This window comes from Pleurodeles waltl, chromosome 3_1 (genome assembly GCF_031143425.1).
Source record: "Pleurodeles waltl isolate 20211129_DDA chromosome 3_1, aPleWal1.hap1.20221129, whole genome shotgun sequence".
Lineage (NCBI taxonomy): Eukaryota > Metazoa > Chordata > Amphibia > Caudata > Salamandridae > Pleurodeles > Pleurodeles waltl.
In genome coordinates, this window is record NC_090440.1 from 562,278,369 (window position 1) to 562,298,633 (window position 20,265).

Here is a 20,265-nt window from a genome sequence, read left to right on the forward strand (position 1 = left end):
GGTGAAGATATTTAAGGAGGTCTGCCTTTGTCTACAATTGGATGAACTTTGTGCTGAGTCTTGCTTCACTACCATAGCACCATAAATTTTGGAGATTGGGGTAATTAGGGTATGTCTGATTTAGGAGCGGGCCGCTTTGGCTGATAGGAGGAGGAAAAAAAAAAAAAAGAGCCACCATCAGCGGTACCTCGTTTTGGAGACTACACTGGGCATGCAGATATTTACCTCGGCTCCAAAGGGTCCCCGGCCCTACAGAAAACGTCCTCATCACTGAATCTCTTTCAAGCCAATCCCCCTTAAGTAATACAAGGTTATTGGCTGACCCGTTTCTATAACATCAATTAACCCAAAGGAATTCCTATCACCAGCTAAACCACTTGGCTATAGCCAACCGCACACTCTTAGTATCATATTAAGGAGCTCAAAATAGGGACCAAACGTCTCACCTTTTAGCCTGACGAGAAGGAATCTTCACTTTTGTCTTTTTCTTGAGAGTCGCGGCAGTCTGCAGGAGAGATTTTAAAAAAATTAGCACCATTTCCAGTCATGTAGCTGCAAATACAAATAAGCATCAAAGGCTTAGGAGGATGCAGTATTTGGCAGATACAAAGATAATTCAAATCTCCTTAATATAAATAAATGGAAACTACTGATGAATGCCTTACTTTCATAAATGCCACTCTGGGCCTGGGCCTGACCAATTTTAACTCATTCACTCCCACCCAACTCAAAAGCTGCGAGTTTACGGTGTTAAAAAAGCATTTAGCGATTATAAGCAGGAGCAATACACCAGCACATAGCAGCCTGTCTAGGAAAAATAACACCCCCATAGGCTGGGGGTAACAAATGTACTGGAAGAGCATAACAAAATACAGTAAGAAAAGCAAGAAGAAAGCAACAAAACAAACACAAATAATGTAAGAGGTATATTGATCTTGTACAAGCAGGATAACAGTATAGGTCCCTGGTGCGGTGAACAAGCGTAAAGGGTATTACAAACAATTTAGATGCACATTCTACACATACTAACAATGGTGGGGTATCTACAGGTGAACCAACAGTGTTCATGGGCATATACTCATTAGTGGGCATCCTTGTGCTAATGAACCATCCCAGAGTCACCAGGATGGCTCTCTCAGAGGTGCTATCCGATGTAGGAGGGCCAATGCATCGAATCCAGCACCCAGTGTTATTTAATGAGGGGCTTATCCCCCAGCTACGTCACCCAGTCTCCCACACAGCAACATATATATACACATAACGTTCCAAGCACGCGAGTTCGTGATGGGAGGAGTTTGGCTTGGTTGGGTATTACTATTTACTTCAACTTTCCCAACATATCCATCCCAGCAGGTACTTTCCCCTGTGGCCAGACCCCGAGATCTCATCCTCACGAAGAAGCTGGATTCAGCCCCAGCCCATGTCAATATTCTTCAGCCACCCCTCAATGTATGGTGCGACTTGTGCCTTCCATTGCACGGCAATGTGACATCTGAACAGGGGGCTCGCCAGGTATATAAATGTATGCATGCACTTGTCCCCTTTCGCCCTTGTGCGTAAACCCAGCACACAGGAATCTAGAGTGGTTGGCAGCAGACTATTTCAGACGTTATCTCAGTCACTTCTCCCTAGGCATGCTGGAGCACTGCACAGTCCCACATCATGTGGGAAAATCCTACTTTTAGTGTCTTACATCTGGAGCATTCAGACGGAGGCCGTGGTACATGCATCGTGTGTGGTGAGGAGTGAGGTAAGTTTGCTGTACGTAACCGAGTATATCGAAAGCGTGGGTTACAGGACACCACCTGGTTTGTCAGCGGAGTGGGTAGAACCACGCGCCAGCCCCAGCCATCTAGGGGCCGTGGACTGCAGGACTGTATATAAATTTGTAATGGCATTCCGTGTTCCTTCATAGGACAGCAAGACGTGATGACTGAGATATGCGGGTAGGGCGGGAGGTAATATGCGGCGGCGCAACTGCAGTGGTTGATGCTCTAGTTGGGCATTTGTTCCTGTTTTGAGACTGGCTGGGGGAGTACTGATATATACACTGCTGTCATCTATGGTTGCCCGACATCTAGAGGAGACTCTGCAGATGAAGGTGGACCATTTGTGTTGGTTTCGATACGCACTGAATCGAGGTGCCCATTTGCCTTACTCATCCCTCATTCCACACTGGCAGATGCCAGCCTTCTATGTGCTGACACGTCGTTTCTACCCGACTCCATGAACGGACATCTTGGTTCTGGAAGATCTTCATCGTGTGGAGCGCCTCATGTCCTTTCAGATAATCCGAGACACTTAAGGGTTACTGGAAAGACACTTGGCAGTCACAGCAGCTCATGCAGCCCCTAACACACACACCACCACCACACGCCCTTTCCCAGGCTAACCTTGTGCGGAGTTGGAGTGCCCTCACTGGGTCCCAATGTATAATCCCAGCAGCAGTCACAGACCGGGCCAATAAACTGCTCAGGGACAGTGCTCCACTATACAACTGGTACACATGCAAGGGCCCGGGCTGGGTTACAAGTCCAAAAGAGCCGTCAAAGTTCACACATGGGCAAGAGGGCAAACGCCACCGCAGATGCAGTTTATGTGGCACAGGCGATCTCCAACACCCCCTTATTATGTAAAGTGTGGGCTCAGGCCTGTACAGTCTCCGTCAGCATTGCCAATAGAGTGGCATGAACTCAGCATGTCCCGCTCACCTCGGGGCACAGTGCTCCCGCTGACTACCATCTCCTCTCCTCTGATAGTGCCTTCTCACGATGGCAAAAGAAGAGCTGCTACTTCAGGGCCCCGTGCGGCCCGTCACGCCCCCACAGGACAAAGTGTCTCAACAACCACGCCGGTGTGGGTCCTGCAACTCATGGGCTCCCAGGGTGCCTGCTCAAATGCAGGGGCTGAGTCCGATGTACTGGGCCGGTAAAAGTACCACGCACCTCCGGCACCGAGGTCCCGTCACCTCCCGCCGCAGCCAGGATCTGTCCACCGTGACCTCACAGTGCCCACCTGGAGCAGGATTCAGGGCCGCGGCCGAGCGCGCTAGTCTCAATCCACCTCCCCAGGATTGTCAGGGAGAAAAATCCTGGTTATGGCCAATGGTGTCAGAATTATTGGTGAGCCAGGAGCTCAGCAGAGAACATCCACCGTGATCGCCATCTTGGCCACGCCCCCCTACTATTTAAATATGAGAAGTAGATTTCAGATTGGTGATGGGCACCTCAACCAGTGTTGGAAGCCTACACTTATGTGCCACGTTTACCATCACCCTTAAGCTTATGAGAGATCACTAAAAGAAGCTGTCATATGGAGGAGGCCTGGTTTTAGCGAGCGGGAAAGGTGGGCTAGGCCCACCCAAACAAGACCTTTAACCCTCCCAGTAAGAGCAAAAGAGGCCACAGAGAAAGCACCCTTAAGTGCTTCCTCCATGTCGAGAAATGTGTTTTTTTTTTGTTTCGCTTTTGTTTACTTTATCAGTCAGAGGTCAGTGAGAAATCTCTAGAATACATTTCATAGTGCATGGTTTTAATAATAGCTGTTTTAGTTATGTACGGATAGTATTTTTCTCCCTGCGTTCAGATGATTTTCCCTATTTTTCTACAGTCTGCGACAAAACTGGGCATGCTCGTAAAAAGAAAACAGCCTGGTGGCGAGCTTAGCTTATGTCTGAGACAAGCTGCAGTGGGGGAGGTGTGTGCTGGGGAAGAGGAGACAGGGGTAACCTGCCAATGATGTAGAAGGTGCAGTGGCACCAGAGCCCAGGTTGTAGGCTACCTCCAGAACTGTCAAAAATTGCGCACACATTGGCCCATCCAGATATAAATTCTTGGAACCAGGCCTGACATGGAGGACTGCAGGGGCTGTGCAAAACTGCCCCGCTCTTGGTGTTACACTACACCGAAACTTCACGGGCCATATCACTTACTAAAGCACCACCAAAGCAAAACCGTATGTTTGTCATTACATGTGTTTGAGTAATATTGAATTTGTACCATCTGCAAGGAGTCCATCCCCCCTCCCCGTGTGCCAGAATGGTCAATGAGGCATGATCTGCGCAAGGGACGCTTTACAAAACCCAAACAGTCAGCATTTTTTATAGGCTGAGGGGGCGAACTGCAATATTAGTTATATATAAAAAAAAAAAAAAAAAAAAAAAAAAAAAAAAACATAGTAGAAGTGTTTTTTGAAATTGTGAGCAGAAACTATTGGTAACTTAATGTACCAGTTAGTTCAGAGAGCTTTACAGAGATATCTCATCTCTAGAACAATCCCCACTACAACATCACCAGGAAAGGTGTGAGAGGACATGGCACGGTGCTTTTCTACTGGCAATCTGCTTCTCCTGGTGCTACATTCAGTGATTGTGGAGTTATTTTGGGCAGGGAGAGGGGTTATAGATTTTTTTTTTTAAGTTAATTAAAAAAAAAATTAAAAAAAAATTTAATTAGAAATCGGAGGGTTTTGGGCAGAAACCTCAGTGGAGCAGGCGCAGCTCCCACAGCACGTCAGCGTGGGCAGAAATTGATGAGGTGGCTGCACCAACACCAAGCAAATACCAGGTACTTAAGTCATCAGTAGGCATTGGCAAAACCAAAATGCATTTCTTTTGTTGATTTTGTCAATGTCTTTTGGCAAGGCGGTACTGCACAGCAGTGACCAAATGCATTTTGGCTGATGTGGTGCAGCATTGGCCAAAAGAAAAATAAACTGTACAATGACATAGCCACATCATTCCTTAAGTGTTCACACGTGTCATCATGCAAGAACACATCATTTATAATGCTCATGCCTACAAAATGACTTGGATACCCTATTTATTTTGCAATCTAATATGGTCCTAAATTTACAAAATAAACAGTAGCCCTTTGCACTATTATTTCAAGGCAGAGAGGCCAACTTCAATTTGCAGCACCAAACCAAAAAAACAAATATAATGGACCACAGGGTTGGGTGGAGTGAATAAAATGAAGAAGAAGAAAAAAAAAAAAAAAAAAAAAAAAAAACGGCTCGGCAGAGGTTGGGGTGGGGTGATGGGTTGGGGAAGCAGCACATGAGGGAGACAACAGCAGTAGGGAGGGCAGTGGAGAAGCACACAAGGTAGAGAGCAACACGGAGTGTGGGGGAAGCACACACAAGAAAGAGCAGCACACAAGAGAAACAGCAACACAGAGCTCTCAAAGTGCTTAACCAAAAAAACAGTTCTCTCAAGGTTAGCAATGGAAAGCTATAAGTCGGTCAATCAAAAGGATGTTAAAGATGATATGCTAGTTGGCTGATGTGGTGCAGCATTGGCCAAAAGAAAAATAAACTGTACAATGACATAGCCACATCATTCCTTAAGTGTTCACACGTGTCATCATGCAAGAACACATCATTTATAATGCTCATGCCTACAAAATGACTTGGATACCCTATTTATTTTGCAATCTAATATGGTCCTAAATTTACAAAATAAACAGTAGCCCTTTGCACTATTATTTCAAGGCAGAGAGGCCAACTTCAATTTGCAGCACCAAACCAAAAAAACAAATATAATGGACCACAGGGTTGGGTGGAGTGAATAAAATGAAGAAGAAGAAAAAAAAAAAAACGGCTCGGCAGAGGTTGGGGTGGGGTGATGGGTTGGGGAAGCAGCACATGAGGGAGACAACAGCAGTAGGGAGGGCAGTGGAGAAGCACACAAGGTAGAGAGCAACACGGAGTGTGGGGGAAGCACACACAAGAAAGAGCAGCACACAAGAGAAACAGCAACACAGAGCTCTCAAAGTGCTTAACCAAAAAAACAGTTCTCTCAAGGTTAGCAATGGAAAGCTATAAGTCGGTCAATCAAAAGGATGTTAAAGATGATATGCTAGTTGGCTGATGTGGTGCAGCATTGGCCAAAAGAAAAATAAACTGTACAATGACATAGCCACATCATTCCTTAAGTGTTCACACGTGTCATCATGCAAGAACACATCATTTATAATGCTCATGCCTACAAAATGACTTGGATACCCTATTTATTTTGCAATCTAATATGGTCCTAAATTTACAAAATAAACAGTAGCCCTTTGCACTATTATTTCAAGGCAGAGAGGCCAACTTCAATTTGCAGCACCAAACCAAAAAAACAAATATAATGGACCACAGGGTTGGGTGGAGTGAATAAAATGAAGAAGAAGAAAAAAAAAAAAAACGGCTCGGCAGAGGTTGGGGTGGGGTGATGGGTTGGGGAAGCAGCACATGAGGGAGACAACAGCAGTAGGGAGGGCAGTGGAGAAGCACACAAGGTAGAGAGCAACACGGAGTGTGGGGGAAGCACACACAAGAAAGAGCAGCACACAAGAGAAACAGCAACACAGAGCTCTCAAAGTGCTTAACCAAAAAAACAGTTCTCTCAAGGTTAGCAATGGAAAGCTATAAGTCGGTCAATCAAAAGGATGTTAAAGATGATATGCTCTAAGGGAGGGACAAACTCAAGAAGACAAGCCATTGAATAAGTAGGAAACAAATAACAGCGACAATAACGCAACCAATGGTAAGCAATGGACGGTTTGAAGTTTAATTTGTTTTTGTGAAGCCTGCAACAGGCCTTTCGCAATCAGACATCTTGCATGGTCTGGTAGGCTGCGACCTAAAAATGAGCTACTCTTAAGGTGGTCAATGGCCGAAAATAGTAATTATAACAAAATGATAATCACAATGCTCTAACTAATTCACGCAACGCAGCAACAAATAAATCAGTATTTCACTGAAATATGATTATACACAAAACTAACCTCGAGTAAATTCAAAGCAGCAAAGAACTTTGCGTTGTCCTTGATATTCTGCAGCCTCTTCTTTTCGTACTCGGATAGCGGAGCCAGTGCGCCCTGTAAGACAAGAAACAGGCTTTATATCAGGAGTCACAGGGACGGTCTTGGGGACCCATCTCTCACTACAGGGTCATTTCATAAGGAGGATAAACCTGATTAACAGAATCACTAGAACCAGAATGGGATAACCTCAATTAAGGCGTCATCAATATAATTGCAGAAATCCAGCCCTCATTATAGGAGCAACAGAAATCAGATTTTGGAAAGGCAGAACCCTAAAAAAAAAAAAGTCACAGATAAAAACAGAGAAACAGCACTTAACACATGCTAGTGCCTTGTAAAACCTCCCGCCCGCCCCCATTTATATATGCTGTGAGTTAATAGTACATGGGAATCTCAATCACTCAAGAAAAGACAGAAGCACTTAGAAAACAAACTTGACTCTGTGCCAACCAATTGCTGCTTAGTCATTCTGTTTTATGGCATCTTACCAGCATGGTACCCCCAGCGTCACTGTCTTCAGAGTGGTCATCACGGTCACTTCCTGAGTCACTGTCTGCTGCAAGAGTGTGGGGCTTCCTCTGGGCCCGGACTTTCTTCTTCATTGAAGGCTCCTCGCTTTTGGAATATGCCTCCAACAGGCGCTTCTGTGGTCCACGTTTCTGTGTGGGTACTGGCGTGGAAGAACGGGTAGCAGCCAATCTCTCCAGGGTGATACGCACTGAACGACGAGGCGCGTACTCTACACCCGGCTTTTCTTTGGGGGTTTGTTCCTGTACCAATAAATAAGACCAGCAAGCACACTCAAAAAAGGTGAAGATTTTTGTGCCTGTATTTTTGGAGCAAGACTTATGAAAGTCAGGCAGAAGTGGGCAATTTATAGCACTCAATGCCTAGGACATATTGTTTGGAGCAAAAACCCTTCGGCTGACATTTTGCACTGCCACAGTATTATTGTCTGCTTCTGCAGAAGCTAGATATCATTTCACATGGATAAGATCCTCAAACGTATATACATGATTTATTATTATTGCATAACGTTAACTGGTAAGGCAAGTGCTCCATAGAAAATAGAGCGAGTTAAAAGTTTAGTTTGTTTCCCCAACAAGCGCTCCAATTACCAAAACATCTACACATGCTTGCAAAATATGACCATTTGTGGCTGTGTGTAAGGCTTCCAGAATGCCCCTTGACAGTATGGAAAACAGACTGGGAATTCTTTGAATTCAACATAAAACGTACTCTGCACCACCTCCAAGAAAAGATGTTTGGAGACAGTTTTGCTAAACTATTGCACAATCTACTTTCAAAATAGAATGTTTGCAAAACCTATTTGCATCTTCATGAAAATATATGAAAGAGTTTTGCTAAATAAGCAATTTTATGTGCTATGTCTTTACAGCCTCATTAGATTTGGGAAAAATGGAGAACCAGTTTAAAACCATTATAGGCAATGTCTAAAAAACAAATACATTGGGAACACCGCCTTAAAGAGAGACACAAAAGTGAACCCGTAGAGCTAGGACCTCGCATTTGTGCAGATGTACAACTCAAGAACGCACAGGTAGGCCTAGAAACATGCAACAGAAGCAAGTACAATTAGTACTCCTAGCAAACATTTTTGAATTCCATTTTTGCAACAGCAAATACAGAAACACATTGGCTAAATCGAGTAATGCAAATTCACTTGTTAAAACGTATATTTTCCTTCTTGACGTTTAACTCCCATATTCCCATCCCGTACCTCGTTTTAAAAGGTGGGGTGCAAAAACAAGAAAATACATACAAGTAAATCTGCCAGAGCATGCCCCAAGCCACTTCCACAGAAACTCAAGTGAGGAAAAAACAGCAATAATATATTTAGAAAAAGGATACATTCTGAACTCTGCTATAAGCAATTTTCTGGCATAATTAGTGTGCTGGCATATTTACAAACCTTCTATGATCATAATGCTAGCCAAAACAGGTTCCGTACACTAACAGAGCTCGGCATACATACAGCCTGTGAATATTAGAAGATTTGACTCAAACAGAGCACTAGCACGTTTGGTATAATAAAAAATAAAAAAAGGTATCGTGATTAAAGCCTTGCTAGAATTCAAACTCACTTAACATCAGCCCCACTGGAAGAAATGGGGCAATCCCAGTATTCCTAGGAACTACGGTGGTTGTGGATATGCAATAATACAGCGTTTCATTCAGATTTGTTTAGGATCCTTTACAACTTAAACGAGCCTCAAGAACTGCAAGATAACACCAACAATCAACAAAATACGGATTAAATATTAACAGTGGTTAAGTGTACAGGCAGCTATGTAGTGTCATATGCATCCTTGTGTATCCTCTCGCGGCACAGTGGGAGCTCATGTTAACAGGCCTCTGCACGCCACTAACTCCTGCACCACTTTGATCCCCCTGTCGGAAACGGTAGAGAATGGAAACATTCTGTGCCCAATGCAGCATGTTACAGGACTATACACAAGGCTAGAACAGACCAGCACGCCCTTCAGATGTTGAGACATCGAGCCAGTTCTGAGCTGCATAGAATGGATGTGGAGGGCCGAGACACTATGTTCATGCGAACGTTAACACAAATTTGCTAAAACTGTAATGTAGGAACTTAGATTTGTCATGCCCGCGTTCATCCCTCCACATGTTTATTGTTGTGAAATGACTGATTGTCCATGACGGTCATATGTAAGTTTATTTTACAATATGTTATGTTGAAATACAAATGCAACAAAATAAATATGCATCCTTGTGATCACTGCTAATCGTACATAACTGCCGGTGCACTTTATTTTTTCACAATATTCACCTCCACTGCATCTGCACCAGCTGAACCTATTGATCTCTCTACCACTGTAAGGTTATTGTCCATAATTAAATTTATATAAATTGTATACTATGTTTTTCATTGATTGTAATTAGTTGCACTCTTAAAGGATCCCTTAAGTTGAAAACGATCCTAAATGAATCTGAATGGAACACTGTATTCTTTGTATGTTAATGAGCCTTTGCATAATCAGAGGAACCATTATCCCATATATGATTTGGTGAGAATAAACCCATAATTTGTCACCTCTCTGCATGATACTTAATAACACAAACAGACGTTTCTGTACAAGTAGATTTCTGAACCATCCAGTCGCTGGGGCAAGTAAAGATTTTATAACATTTTACACTTGTCAAGATAGAGATGAATGGACTAAGATGGTAGTGGGTCTACACAAGACATTTGGGAAATAACTTCTGACCGGGTCTGAGAATATGACACTGGGGGGGCTCAGAATGGTTTTGAGTACAATAGTAAAGGGGCAGAAGTGTTCTGGTAAAGGTGACAGTGACGCTATAAAGAACACCCTGAAAAGGGAATTCCTAGTACTTTCTGCGCTGCTGGATTTGTTCCACAGGGAATGGGGCTGAGAACAAGAAGTTGTCCTAAAATGCATTTCCCCCCCATTCATTTTCCCATAGGAATGTTGAATAGCGATAGCGCCCAAAACCACTGGACTGTATTCCACCAAATTTGTCGGAAAGGTATCTCTTGGCCCAGAAAGAGGCATTTTTCGAATATATATATATATATATATATATATATATATATACACACACACACACACACACCCCCCTCCCCAAAGGCTTTGCAAACCCTTCTGATCTCGTGCGGGGATCGGATTGGCTGCCAACACTTCAACAAGAAGTGTTGGCAGCCATCTTGGGAGTCTACTTCAGCCCAGTCCCAGAAAATGAAAAAAAAAAAAAAAAAAGGGGGCTGCACTGCCCCTCCGCAGCAGCCACAGGGACCACCACCACCTCCCCAGGGTTTTCACTTAATATGATTGGGGGAGCCCTCTGCAGCCCCGGAGACCGCCACCTCCCCCGGGCTCTCTCGTAATACAATGCAGGGGAGCCCTCCCACCAACACCTCCCCCCCACAGCTCTGGGGACCACAGCTTCCACAGGGCTACAATAAAAAAGTAAAGGGGGTCCGTTTTGGACCATCCTGCCCTGGGGACCCCACCCTCCCTGGGGCAATGCTATTTGGAGGGTGGCCGCAAGGCCCCCCTCGTGGAGCCAATGATGGTAATGGAGATCGCCACCTCCCCCCGTATGAATAATATACTTAGAAAAAGATATTGCTGAACAATCTGAAAAGAAAATGCTTTTGTCAATTAAAAAGAGCAAAATCACCTTTTAGCATGTAACTCAAATATTTATAGTTGAAAAGAAATTAAAGCAGGAAAGGACCACAGACTGGAACCCTTAACCTTCGGTGTGCATGTCTGAGATCTTAAACACTAGACCAGAGGTGACTTCTTACTGTGCAGTGTCAAGACTTAGCTATGAAATTTAACCCACAGATTGAGAGGAAAAATACACTAGAAGTGTTTAACAGTCAAAACACTAGAAAAAAAACATACACACTGTCATGAGATACTAGGACTTGAACCTTCAACTACTGACCGTCTAAGAGCTTTACTTTAGGCCAGACGTGACCCCTGTCTTCTGACCATTAAAAGTTAAGTATTCCATTTGGGCCAAACATCTTAATAGTTTGACGCTTTGAAGTCATTTCATGAGGTGACCATTGCAATAACAGTCGCACTCTTGTCAGGACCGGGGATAACAGGAGCTTAAAGACCCTGCGGTTCTAGCCGGCTCCATGCATCCTGCAGATGCAGGAGCCGGCATTGCTCCCACAAGCAGGAAACAGCTTTACACAGCACCTCCCAGCTTGCGGGATGTAAGGAAATGGCTCCCTGTTGCAATTACCCCCCACTTTTTGCTTGATACTGATGCTGACTTGACTGAGAAGTGTGCTGGGACCCTGCTAACCAGGCCCCCGCACCAGTATTCTTTGACCTAAAATGTACCATTGTCTTCACAATTGGCACACCCTGGCATCCAGGTAAGTCCCTTGTAACTGGTACTCCTGGTACCAAGGGCCCTGATGCCAGGGAAGGTCTCTAGGGGCTGCAGCATGTCTTATGCCACCCTAGGGACCCCCCACACAGCACAGACACACTGCTTGCCAGCTTGTGTGTGCTGGTGGGGGAAAATGACTAAGTCGACATGGCACTCCCCTCAGGGTGCCATGCCAACCTCACACTACCTGTGGCATAGGTAAGTCACCCCTCTAGCAGGCCTTACAGCCCTAAGGCAGGGTGCACTATACCACAGGTGAGGGCATATGTGCATGAGCACTATGCCCCTACAGTGTCTAAGCAAAACCTTAGACATTGTAAGTGCAGGGTAGCCATAAGAGTATATGGTCTGGGAGTCTGTCAAAAACTAACTCCACAGCTCCATAATGGCTACACTGAATACTGGGACATTTGGTATCAAACTTCTCAGAATAATAAACCCACACTGATGCCAGTGTTGATTTATTAAAAAAATGCACATAGAAGGCATCTTAGAGATGCCCCCTGTATTTTACCCAATTGTTCAGTGCAGGACTGACTGGTCTGTGCCAGCCTTCTGCTGAGAGACGAGTTTCTGACCCCATGTGGTGAGGGCCTTTGTGGTCTCTGAGGACAGAAACAAAAGCCTTCTCTGGGTGGAGGTGCTTCACACCTCCCCCCTGCAGGAACTGTAACACCTAGTAGTGAGCCTCAAAGGCTCAGGCTTCGTGTTACAATGCCCCAGGGCACTCCAGCTAGTGGAGATGCCCGCCCCCTGGACACAGCCCCCACTTTTGGCGGCAAGTCCAGGGGAGATAATGAGGAAAAACAAGGAGGAATCACCCACCAGTCAGGACAGCCACTAAGGTGTCCTGAGCTGAGGTGACCCCTGCCTTTAGAAATCCTCCATCTTGATTTTGGAGGATTCTCCCAATAGGAATAGGGATGTGCCCCCCTCACCTCAGGGAGGAGGCACAAAGAGGGTGTAGCCACCCTCAAGGATAGTAGCCACTGGCTACTGCCCTCCCAGACCTAAACACACCCCTAAATTCAGTATTTAGAGGTGCCCCAGAACCTAGGAAACTAGATTCCTGCAACCTGAAGACAAAGAAGGACTGCAGACCTGAAGCCCTGCAGAGAAGACGGAGACACCAACTGCCTTGGCCCCAGCCCTATCGGCCTGTCTCCCCACTTCGATAAAAACTGCAACAGCGACGCGTTCCACAGGGTCCAGCGACCTCTGAAGCCTCAGAAGACTACCCTGCATCTAAAAGGACCAAGAACTCCCAAGGACAGCGGATCTGCTCCAAAGAAGCAACATCTTTGCAACAAAGAAACAACTTTTACAGACAACACGTTTCCCGCCCGAAGCGTGAGACTTTGCACTCTGCACCCGACGCCCCCGGCTCGACCTGCGGAGAAACAACACTACAGGGAGGACTCCCCGGCGACTGCGACCCTGTGAGTAGCCAGAGTTGACCCCCCTGAGTCTCCCCAGCGACGCCTGCAGAGGGAATCCAGAGGCTCCCCCTGACCGCGACTGCCTGCTTCTAAGAACCCGACGCCTGGTAAAGACACTGGACCCGCAGCCCCCAGGACCTGAAGGATCCGACCTCCAGTGCAGAAGCGACCCCCCAGGCGGCCCTCTCCCTTGCCCAGGTGGTGGCTACCCAGAGGAGCCCCCCCTCCCCCCTGCCTGCTTCGCTGAGGAGACCCCTGGGTCTCCCATTGAACTCCATTGCAAACCCGACGCCTGTTTGCACTCTGCACCCGGCCGCCCACGTGCCGCTGAGGGTGTACTTTTTGTGCTGACTTGTGTCCCCCTGGTGCCCTGCAAAACCCCCCTGGTCTGCCCTCCGAAGACGCGGGTACTTACCTGCCGGCAGACTGGAACCGGGGCACCCCCTTCTCCATTGAAGCCTGTGCGTTTTGGGCACCACTTTGACCTCTGCACCTGACCGGCCCTGAGCTGCTGGTCTGGTAACTTTGGGGTTGCTCTGAACCCCCAACAGTGGGCTACCTTGGACCCAACTTTGAACCCTGTAGCGGGTTGACTTACCTGCAAAACTAACAAACACTTACCTCCCCCAGGAACTGTTGAAAATTGCGCTGTCTAGTTTTAAAATAGCTTATTGCCATTTATGTGAAAACTGTATATCCTATTTTGCTAATTCAAAGTTCCTAAGTGAAATACCTTTCATTTGAAGTATTACTTGTAAATCTTGAACCTTGGTTCTTAAAATAAACTAAGAAAATATTTTTTTCTATACAAAAACCTATTGGCCTGGAATTGTCTTTGAGTGTGTGTTCCTCATTTATTGCCTGTGTGTGTACAACAAATGCTTAACACTACCCTCTGATAAGCCTACTGCTCAACCACACTACCACAAAATAGAGCATTAGAATGATCTCTTTTTGCCACTATCTTACCTCTAAGGGGAACCCTTGGACTCTGTGCATGCTATTTCTTACTTTTAAATAGTACATACAGAGCCAACTTCCTACACGGGAGCAATGTTTTAATCTGTTTTCCTGCACGCATATTTGCATGCAAGGAAGCAGATGAAAACTCTGCTTTCTGCAAGTGAAAGCTGTTTGACAGCTCCCACTTGCAGAAAGCAGAGTTTGTTTGCTTGGTGGGAGGTGGCAGCTCCCACCAAGCAAAAGCAAACAGCTATGACCTGGGGGTGTGCACCCTGGGACATAGTAGGAGCTAGCCCTGGGAGGTGGCAGTCCCCAGGGCCATCACTGGCTCCACAAGGAAGGCCGTGCAGCCCACCTCCAACGCGAACTAGCTCTGGGGAAGTGGAGGTCCCCAGGGGTCCGTATTTTAAATTTAGCCTCTGGGAGGTGGCAGTCCCCAGTGCTGTGCAGGGGTGCATTCAATGTAATAATAGCCCGAGGTGGTGGCGGTCCACGAAGGGGAGGGAGGGGCGTGAACCCGCCCCCCCCTTATTCTTTACATGCCCCAGGGACCTCAATAAAAACATGCACGGGTGTCTGCTTCTCTCCACGCCCCCCCCACCCCCCGTTTTGAAGCTGCAGCAAAAAGAAAAAAAAAATGTGTTTTTTTTTGCCCCTGCCCCAGACCTAAGGGGTCACGGTGTACCTACGCTGGCCCCTTTTTTCTGGGGCTCGGCTGAAGCAGAGTTCCACGATGGCTGCCAACAATTCCTAGTTTTAAGTGTTGGCAGCCAATCAGAGCTCTTATTTGTGAAGTCGTCGAGGACCACGGCCCTAGATATACAAATGTATTTTTCCTTTAATATCTCAAAAACCACTGAATGGATTTACACCAAATAAAGAAAAAGCAGAATCTGCAGAACAAAATCTAGCTTTCTGACAAATTTGGAGTTTTGGGCCGTAGTCGTGTTCAAAGCTCCTATGAGAATTAACATTACCAGCGCCTTGAAACCCTAGCGGGTGACTAGTCGCGCTTTACAAGTATTAAGATTGATTTGGAAATGCATGGTTTTTTTTTTTTACCCTCCCCCTTGACGGGTCACTCCGAAACTTCCCATGCATAACAAAAATCACCAGCACTTTTTGGGGAAAATTTCGGGAAGATTCATCAAACGGTGCAAAAGATATAGGCAAGCCAAAAAACACTTTTTCTAAGGAAACACTGTCCTAACTATACCTAGTGGCGACTGCCACTAGATTATATATGTATAACTAAAGAAGTAACTTTTGACCTCACGCTCATCACACATATATTAGAGGTAAGTAAGCCAAGAAATGAACAAAGATAGCCACAGCCATGCCAAGTGTCTGGTTTGGCTCTAAGATTCCATTCATGCATGAGCTGCGCTTCCAAATTATTTGGCATGTAAATCTGCAACAAACATCAGGAAGAAATACGATAGTCTCTTCAAAATTCAAAAAAGTGCATTTCTTTTAGACACAGAAGCATTTCAACTTAGTACATCATGTCACTGCATTGAGAGACATTTATTTTAAAAAAGCGCTAGTTTTTAAATATTAACTTTTCTGATCCTTGCAATGGCATTGCCAAAAGGGCAAGTCAATTGTCATTGGTAGTCAATATGCTGTCTAAATGCTAATTCTACCTAGAGCAACATTGTAGTCTAAATCAAACAGAAGAGATTTGTGTACAGCACATGTGCTGAACTAACAAATTTGAAGGAGCTATGTGATAACAAAAAAGGGGCACTTGGTTAAATAACGATTATCCCAGTACCCAACAATTTAGTCAAGCGGGATGCAGAGACTAATCCCAGGTTTTCTGATTTCATCATGTTCAGTTTAGTCACTAGATGGGTATCTCTCTCTTTCTCGTCTTTTAAAGTTGAACACTGTCGTTAACTCCTGTCCAGGAAGCTAAAGCGTGGTGGCAGGCGGAAATGGCACGCAAGCTTAATTGTTTTCGGGCTCGGGAGTCTAGATTTGTGCAAAGCACCTGGCTCGAGGATTCAGTGGCTCGCCCACCTCTAACTGATATACTGTGGCTAAACAGTTCACGGAGATGTAGGAGAAGCGACAAGGAGAGGTCTTCAAAGACGGACGGTTGGGTCCGACAGTGGGGGAGGCGTAGGGTGGCCAGAATTTTAAAGTATTTAAAAAAAAAAAAAAAACGACGTTTCAAACAAATAGAAAAAAGGACTCAATTTTAACTTCAACCGAACACGCAGAATGACAGCGTTTATCAGCATAAAAATAAAAGCAGAGGCACTAAGAACATAATTAAAATGCAATTTCTTAACCCAGTATCACGTCTGTTAATTAAATTGCTTTCTTATAGCAGCTTCTAACAATCCCTGATTTGCAAAATATACAAAGGCACCTTTCGCCGTTTTCAGTCGACCAACTCTAAAACCCGGGACATGAGCTACATTTCCCGAAATCTGCCGAGACAGCTGATGAAAAACAGGGACTGTCCCGGCATACACGGGACGCCTGGCCACCCTAGGGAGGGAAGCATGCTTTCCCTTGTAGTGTGTTGTTTTTTCGGGTCGACAACCTACCTGAACTCTTTGCAGCGCCCCTGGGGAGAACTTCTCAAGGCTGGGCACGACTGTCGCTATCCCCTCCATGTTGTGCGGCTGTTAGCTTTGGTTTTTTTTTTTTATACTTCTCCGAGCACCTCTACTTCCTTCACGAGTATTGCCTTCGCCTCTTTGGCCTTGTATAACACTGCATCCCCCACTCAGACTCTCCTTTTTCCCGCCAGCACTAGTTTCATAACTAGCCAGCCCCTACAGTGACATCACAGGAAGGGTAACAATTAGGGCGGGAGAACTATCTCCATGGAAACCACTGTGGCGCATTATATAATAACTAGGAGATGGTTACACCGCCGCCTGTCTTTTTAACAAAAAGGGTTAGCCTCTGTGTGTGCGGTAGCTTTGCCTTATTTTCTCTTCGAGTTCCGACTGACAAAGGGGCACTTTTTCAGTAGTTTGCACTCATGCTCAGTGTTGCATGGCCGCCGTCCACGTATAATTACTAGAAATAGAAAAAACGTCCGATACCAACGCTGTTTCGGTTAACTTTATTGGTCCCTCGTCCGGGTCAGTAAACGCGTTATAAAAATGCAATTTAAAAGCAAACGCACTGCATCTTAATGTATAGCTTATTGTGTTAATCCACAGTTGTGTGTTGTAGACATCTCAGTTTAATTTTTATAAGATTATCATGGTCGTAAATGGATTTACTACAGAGATTTACGTATAATATATAATAATTGTAATTTCAGTCATTTTAAAATGACACAGAAGATTAATATGTGTTTCAGTGCAGTGCGTGTATCCCCCTGGGTCACATGTTCGGATCCCAGTAAAATAGCTCACTGAGTTATTCATAGGATCTGGTGTAAACGCCCGCAAGTAACTTGTAAATGTTTCATTCTTCTAAGGGCAATAATAATGAGTACTGTAAGCAGTAATAAACACCAGTTTTCATTGTTTGCTGCATAAACGATCAACATCAGTGTAATTCCACATTATCCTACACACATTCAGAGGCTGGAAATGTAAATCTCTTTCATATCTCGGGATATGAAGAAGAAGACCAAGAAATAAAAAAAACAGACAACAGGCCATCTTCATCTACACGCCCAGGATACAGAACAAGACCCGTGTCACACGGAAATCTATATGAAATTCTAGCTCGTGAGCACATCCACATCTAGGACCGGGAGCATAGTAGTGCCAGTTTGGAATGTGATGCTCCTTGACTGGAACAGTCTATTTTTTTCTAATGAGGAGAACCCAAACAATGAAGCTGAAACATTCTCACAAGCATGACAGGCAAAGATTCTCGTTTTAGTGCTTTATGTAAGAATGAACTGGCAAAATACAGAAACTTTGTTGTAATATACTAGGTTGTAATTTATAATTTCTTCAATGTGTTTTATGATTAATATATTGTTCTGTTGCAGTTAGAGGAAGTCACCGGTATAATTCTTCATTATTCTCTTTGGCTATACAATGTATTTGTTGGTTTATAAAGTGGTACATTCCCTACCTTCCCCCCCCCTCATCCCTTCCATACATTGGAATGGTCTGAAGTCTTTGATAGAATGTTGAATCTGTGGAACGCGAGTGACTAGGTGGCTAGAGGAGTTGTGAGCTTCTTAATAAAGACTTTTGACCTACACATTTCTTAAGGTGATTACTCCTGGTGCCATGAGCAGATTTAGCAGCAAAACATTTAAGTCATAAGTACAAAGAACTCAGTAAAGTTCTAAATGTAATGCGGCATCGTTTTGCCTAAGGTGAGGAATAGGTGATCTCTCATGTTAACAAAATCCACATTCCTATACAGGGCATTAGACAAAGACATTCATACATTCTGTGTGAATACACGATTCTCATGGCTCAGACCAATAGAAAACATCCTAGGAGAACACATTCGAGGATTCACTCAGCATAGTGGTTCATTGAAATTCAACCATTCTCACAGTCTTAGCTGCTTAGTTAAGCTGATACATTGTTAACATAAGCCTGGGACAATAAGAACCATCCTTGATTCAGTAAAATGAGCAAACTTCTCTGAGAACGCTTTCTGCTTACTCAAGTGAAACTAGACACGTTTTATTTGGAACCAGAATCAACAGTGTTCATGTGATATATTATGACGTTGAGGCAAGATGGAGGTCATTGTAAACACAGACTAATTTCACAACAAGCTCAAATCATAATTCCCTTTTTATTGATAGAAAATAGAAGCTGATGCCTGTATCCCTAAGGACCGACCCAACCCTTCTACAGTTTAGGAAAAAATACACACCTCTTTAAAGAAAAGGTACAAAATAACATACTAAATAAACCACTCCCCCTCTCAGGACTCAACCTTCCGCCCTTTACAGCACTCCACTGCCCCCTGGCTTGGCCTGCATTATCCAAATATAAATAACCATGGAAATAGCCATGGGGGACCTATGGAGACCAGGCCAGCCTAGTCCATATTTCCTCTTGCTCCCTGTAGGAAAGAGCAGGACATTCTTCTGAGAAGTAGGGTTTATTAGAGAGTGAGCATAGGCATGTTTACTCCATTTCACAATCTCACCTGTCATTCCCGGCTCAGATTTCTCCCCAGTATTCTAGAACCCACTTACATCCTTGGCAACCAGCAACTCAGATACCATACACCCCCCCTTAATGTACCTATAGTACACAAGAGTATAACAACTACTATATGTTATTATACAACACTACTTGAGCTAATAACAACAGACTTCCCAGACTGAACTACTGACCCACCAGACTACATGGTAGGCTCCACCTGATTACATACAGTTAGTTTCAATCCTTTATCCAAATTAATCCCAGTATCAAAAATGTCTTCCTTACCACCCTGGCCAGGCAGCTAAATATTTTCACCACCTACATTTCCAGAGAATACATTATCATTCACCCTGGTTGCTCTGTTTGCATTCATACGACCACACTCACCCTCCTGCCACAACCACACATTCTGTTTTCCACCCTCACAATGTACATTTTTTATCAAATTTCCATGCCAAAACTTTATTGCACTTGGTAAGACATCCAAAATGCCATACTCTCCCATCACGTCCCATCAATTACGTCCAATCCGGTGTGCGCATCACCACAGACGTGCTCTGAGCATAGTAAAATATGGAGTACTCACATGGTGCTAGAAAGACTTCACTACTTCCAACCCAGTCTGTGCATCACCATAGACACACTAGGTTTACAGCACAACGAGGCCAAGATTTGTTTACTCAGGAATTTGCGAAAACATGTTTAACCTGCAGGGGTTCAGTGAATCTAGTATTTCCTTTCTTAGTCATGGTACCCAATTTAACTCTTACCCAGTCGCCCTGTACTAAGACCACTTCCTTTACACCATATTTTGTGTCATAATACTCACTGTACAGATTTTTCGCTTTTCTCAAATTAGCATTAACTACTGCAGGAGACCATCTACTGTGCAATTTCTTAGTTATCCAGACAGAACTGTCCTTGGTAAATGGTTCTCTATCCCTCAAGATCATAAACGGACTGTACCCTGTGAAGGTGGGTGTAATCCTATGCACTCAAATAATACTGTTCACTTCTTTCTTCCAA

General features: G+C 44.6%; 1 protein-coding gene across 1 annotated transcript in view; it reads right to left on the bottom strand.

Annotated features, from left to right (window-relative positions):
- Positions 1–16,917, bottom strand: part of WDR76 (WD repeat domain 76) — an 86,516-nt gene extending 69,599 nt beyond the window's left edge. The window contains exons 1-4 of the mRNA XM_069222971.1: positions 16,696–16,917; positions 7,295–7,576; positions 6,768–6,860; positions 447–505 (exon numbers count right to left, since the gene is read on the bottom strand). Of these exons, the coding sequence (XP_069079072.1) occupies positions 447–505; positions 6,768–6,860; positions 7,295–7,576; positions 16,696–16,764 (503 nt within the window). The 5' untranslated portion in view covers positions 16,765–16,917. The remainder of the gene's footprint in view (positions 1–446; positions 506–6,767; positions 6,861–7,294; positions 7,577–16,695) is intronic.
- Between the last annotated feature and the right edge of the window lie 3,348 nt (positions 16,918–20,265).